The 4,450-nt window shown below is 33.6% G+C and overlaps 1 protein-coding gene across 1 annotated transcript; it reads right to left on the bottom strand.

The window, feature by feature from the left end:
- Positions 1 to 1,591: 1,591 nt before the first annotated feature.
- Positions 1,592 to 2,035, bottom strand: LOC111890056 (uncharacterized mitochondrial protein AtMg00240-like). The gene has a single exon (XM_023886218.1). It carries the CDS (start codon positions 2,033 to 2,035, stop codon positions 1,592 to 1,594), a length of 444 nt encoding a protein of 147 aa, XP_023741986.1.
- Positions 2,036 to 4,450: the final 2,415 nt, after the last annotated feature.

Here is a 4,450-nt window from a genome sequence, read left to right as displayed (position 1 = left end):
TCAGATTTCGTTACATATCAACCTAAACATAAGGTGAGTAATTGAAACAGAAATTACCTGTATGACCAGTGTAGTCAATGACAGGTATGCTTTGGAATAATTATGAAAGTGACTTAGAAATCGAATGAAACTCACACGGAAATCATATTCATGAAAAAAAAATATGTACTGGATCCTGTTGGGTAACAAATATCGTGGGTTTCGATAGTTTGATCAAGACCACTCATAAGAAATGAATATGATTTAGACTTTCAAAAATTGGTACTGAAACAAATGTTTCGTTAATGTCTGGAACAAGGTTCCCTATCAATTCCATACAAAGTTAGAATTTTGGGTTTCACTTTCATCACGGCCTCATGAAGACAGATTATTAACTCAGAGTTTTGACATGTCTAAGTCTTCACGGGTTGTACCAAAGACCACTTGTACATATGTCTTCGTGTGTGAGAGTGTAAGAAATTAGTAGATAAAAAAGAACGGTTTGAGAAATGAATTATACCACTGTTATTTTCAGACCAAACAGAAAACTCTTAACTCATTTGAGAAGAGTAAGGCAGCTCATTTGACTAATACACACACATTGAGTCTATGGAAGCTTCAGTCGATGGAAGAGTAAGGCAGCTCATTTGACTAATACACTGTTATTTTCAGACCAAACAGAAAACTCTTAACTCATTCGTATGAAAATTTTCATTAAGACTTTCATACACACACATTGAGTCTATGGAAGCTTCAGTCGACATACATCAACATGCTTCTAGGGACACCCTAACTAGTGCAAAGTTTTCGAAAATTTACCTGTCCCTAGAATTTCAAGCACCTACCCAATACAAATCTTCATTGATATCTTCACTAAAACACTAAAAACAAACAAATGAAAATATTTTTGTGATTTTTGAATTTTTCAAAAATTAAAAAAAAAACAAAACAAATGAAAATATTTCTCTGGTTTTTGAATTTTTCTGAAATAAAAGACAAAACAAATGAAAATATTGTTTTGGATTTAAAACTTTTTTAAAATAAAAGAAAAAACAAATGAAAATATATTTGTGGTTTTTGAATTTTTCAAAAATAAAATTTACAGACTAATGAGATATTGTAACAAACACACGAAAATTATGACAAACTAACGAAGTTTCTACAAAGAAATGATACTTTGACAAACTTGTGAAATGTTACATGTTGTCGAATTCGAAGCGGGTCGAAGCACTAAATATGAACAATAAACTCTGAACGCTAAATGAAATTCCTTTGCAATTCTATTCAGCTCCTTTAAATTGACACTTTTGAACCATTATTCCTTATCTCCTCGAATAGAATTCCCTTCGATCATTCCTATCCCTCCTAAAATTCTCACAAATGATTTTTCATCTAATGGTTTTGTGAAAATATCAGCCAATTGATCAGTAGTTTTCACGAAATACACTTCAACATTGCCATCCTATACATGATCTTTTAGGAAGTGATAATGAAGAGCAATGTGCTTGGTCTTCGAATGTTGAACAAGATTATGACAAATACAAAATGCACTTTGAGAGTCACAATATATTGGAATTTTCTTCATATTAATTGCATAATCACACAATTGACTCTAAATCCAAATTATTTGTGATGTGTAAGCTGCAGCAGCAACATATTTTGCTTCTGCTATGGAAATCGAAACACAAGTTTGCTTCTTCGTTTGCAACCTTACCAGTTTTCCATTAAGTAATTGACATCCTCCGCTCGTGCTTTTTCGATCAAAATTGCAACCTCCCAAATCAGCATCTGAGAAAGCTTGTATGAAGAAACCAGTTTTCAAAGGATACCACAATCCTAACGAAATCGACCCTTTGAGATAATGAAAAATATTCATAACTGCAATGAGATGTGGTTCTCGTGGATTTGACTGGGACCCAGCACAATTACAAACAGAGAACATAATATCAGGTCGACTTGTAGTGAGGTAAAGTAACGAACCTATCATGCTTCCGTAAAGAGTTAGATCAACAGCAGGTTTATCTAACGAATGTGTAAGCCTTGTTCTAATTCCCATTGGTACTCTCAATTTTGTGATATTCGTTAATCCAAACTTTTCAAGCAGATTATTGGTATATTTTTATTGATTGATAAAAATTCCTTCACTATTTTGACGAATATTCAGACCAAGCAAATTATTGATTTTTCCCATCATACTCATCTCAAATTTGCTTTTCATCATATTTTCAAATTCATTAGACAAAGCAGGGTCAGTAGAGCCAAAAATAATATCATCGACATAAATTTGAACAAGCATAAGAAGATTCCCAACTTTCTTTCGAATATGTGGGGTCAACTGATCCTTGTTTAAATTTCGACTATTTTAAGAAAGAGGTAAGTTCGGAATTCGTCATCAAGATAGATCACCCTTACGTGGTTAACAAACTCATACTAATGCTAGGACTTGTTGCAAGCAATTTCGGAAATGAAAGAAGTCTCCTGAAAGCCTTGGTACTTGTCTGATTAATCACATTATTCAATAGTTCACTTCAAGAAAATCAATATCCTCTGATAGCTGAACTAGCGAACTAGAAATTGTAGAATAATAAGAAGATATTGCACATATCATAGTCAACTTATAAGAAGATTTGGATTGAATTGTTTCTTTTTTGTTTTTCAGTTGTATACCAGGCACTTGGTGCTTGTTTTAACCCATAAACTGCCTTATCTATAATATAAACATGATTAGGATATTCTTCATTAATGAAACCTAGGGGTTGTTCCACATATACAATCTCTTCGATCTCTCCATTCAGAAATGCACACTTCATGTCCATTTGATAGACATCAAAATCTTTATGAGCTGCATAGGCTAAAAATATTCGAACAGACTCGAATCTTGCGACAGGGGCAATGGTTTCTTCATAGTCGATACCTTCTTGTTGCGAATAGCGTTTAACAACTAATCGTGCCTTATTTCATACAATATTTCCATCCTTGTCGGTTTTATTTTTGAAAATCCATTTTAACCCGACAATCGAAACATCTTCAGGTTTAGGAATTAATCACCAAACCTTGTTTCGTTCAAACTCAGCGAATTCAGATTGCATTGCAACAACCCAATCAGAGTGTTCCATGCAACCTTAACTGTCTTTGGTTCGATTTTTGAAATGAAAACATTGAACATACAATATTCTTGGTGAGTATTCAGTACCTCATTCCTTACACGAATCTGAGCTCTTGTTAAGACTCCATCTTATGGATTCCCAATAACTTGTTCTTTTGGATGATTTCTTGTCCATTTTTCCAATGGTGGATATGCTGGATCAAAATCCAAATGTGTATATTCGTATAAATCTTCATTTTCTGAACTTGCAACAGAAAGACTATCATTTATTTCGTGAAATTCATCATTTTGATCAAGACTTATCATAGCATTGCCATTATGTCCATTTTCGACAGAGTTATCATTCTATTGCTCCCCCTCAACTAGATGCTCCCGTCAACATCTTCATTCATTCTCCCCCTCGAAAGAATGCTCCCCCTCAATCATAGTATTTGAATCCAAGTGCTCCCCCTCCACATGATTATTGTGCATACTTTCGCCAACTCCTGGAGAATTCGATGTTGAATTACTATCAACAATAATTTGAGTGGGTTCTGAGTCATCAAAATGCTTCAAAGATTCAGATTGGTGATTATCATTCGCGTGAACTTCAGCATTCACAGCCCTATCAGGAACACCAAAAATTAAATCATAATCAAAATTAGATGAACTCTCAATTCCAGACTCATCAGATGATTCATTAATAATCGGATTTTGTTCGAAATGTTTGTCAACTTGTTTGGCATAATAGTCATCAAAATTAAGATTAAATGTCTCTTCGACTTTTCGTGTGCACTTATTTAACACTCTATATGCAGTCAAATTGTGCGAATATCCCAAAAATATTCCTTCGTCAGCCTTAGCTAGAAATTTCGAAAGATTATCCTTGAGATTCATGATAAAACACCTACAACCGAACACATGAAAGAATTTAACATTTCGTTTTCGGTTATTGATAATTTTATATTGAGAGATATTGAAACGTCGAAGAATAAAAGAACGATTTTGAGTAAAACATGTTGTTGACACCGCTTCGGCCCAAAGATATTGAGGAAGATTCGCATATGTCAACATTGTTCTTGCTACTTCGCAAAGTGACCTATTTCTTCGTTCCAACTATACCATTTTGTTGTGGTGTATACGGGGACAAAAAATTATGCGAAATTCCTTTCTCAATTAAGTACAAATCCAACATATTATCTTTAAACTCAGAGCCATTATCACTTTTGATTTTTTGAACATTCTTTTTCAAACACTTCTCAATTTTCTTGATAAAATCAATCATTGTTTGAGCGACTTCAGATTTTAACCTGAGAAAGTACACCCAAGTGAATCGAGAAAAATCATCAACAATAACCAAAATTTACAATTTCTTGTTGAGAGTTT

The sequence above is a fragment of the Lactuca sativa genome, chromosome 6 (genome assembly GCF_002870075.4).
Source record: "Lactuca sativa cultivar Salinas chromosome 6, Lsat_Salinas_v11, whole genome shotgun sequence".
In the NCBI taxonomy this organism is placed as follows: domain Eukaryota; kingdom Viridiplantae; phylum Streptophyta; class Magnoliopsida; order Asterales; family Asteraceae; genus Lactuca; species Lactuca sativa.
This window is presented reverse-complemented; position numbering and strand designations above follow the sequence as displayed.

Coding starts and splice junctions, on each gene's coding strand:
- LOC111890056 (XM_023886218.1), bottom strand. CDS start 2,035: ATGGGAATTAGAACAAGGCTTACACATTCGTTAGATAAACCTGCTGTT.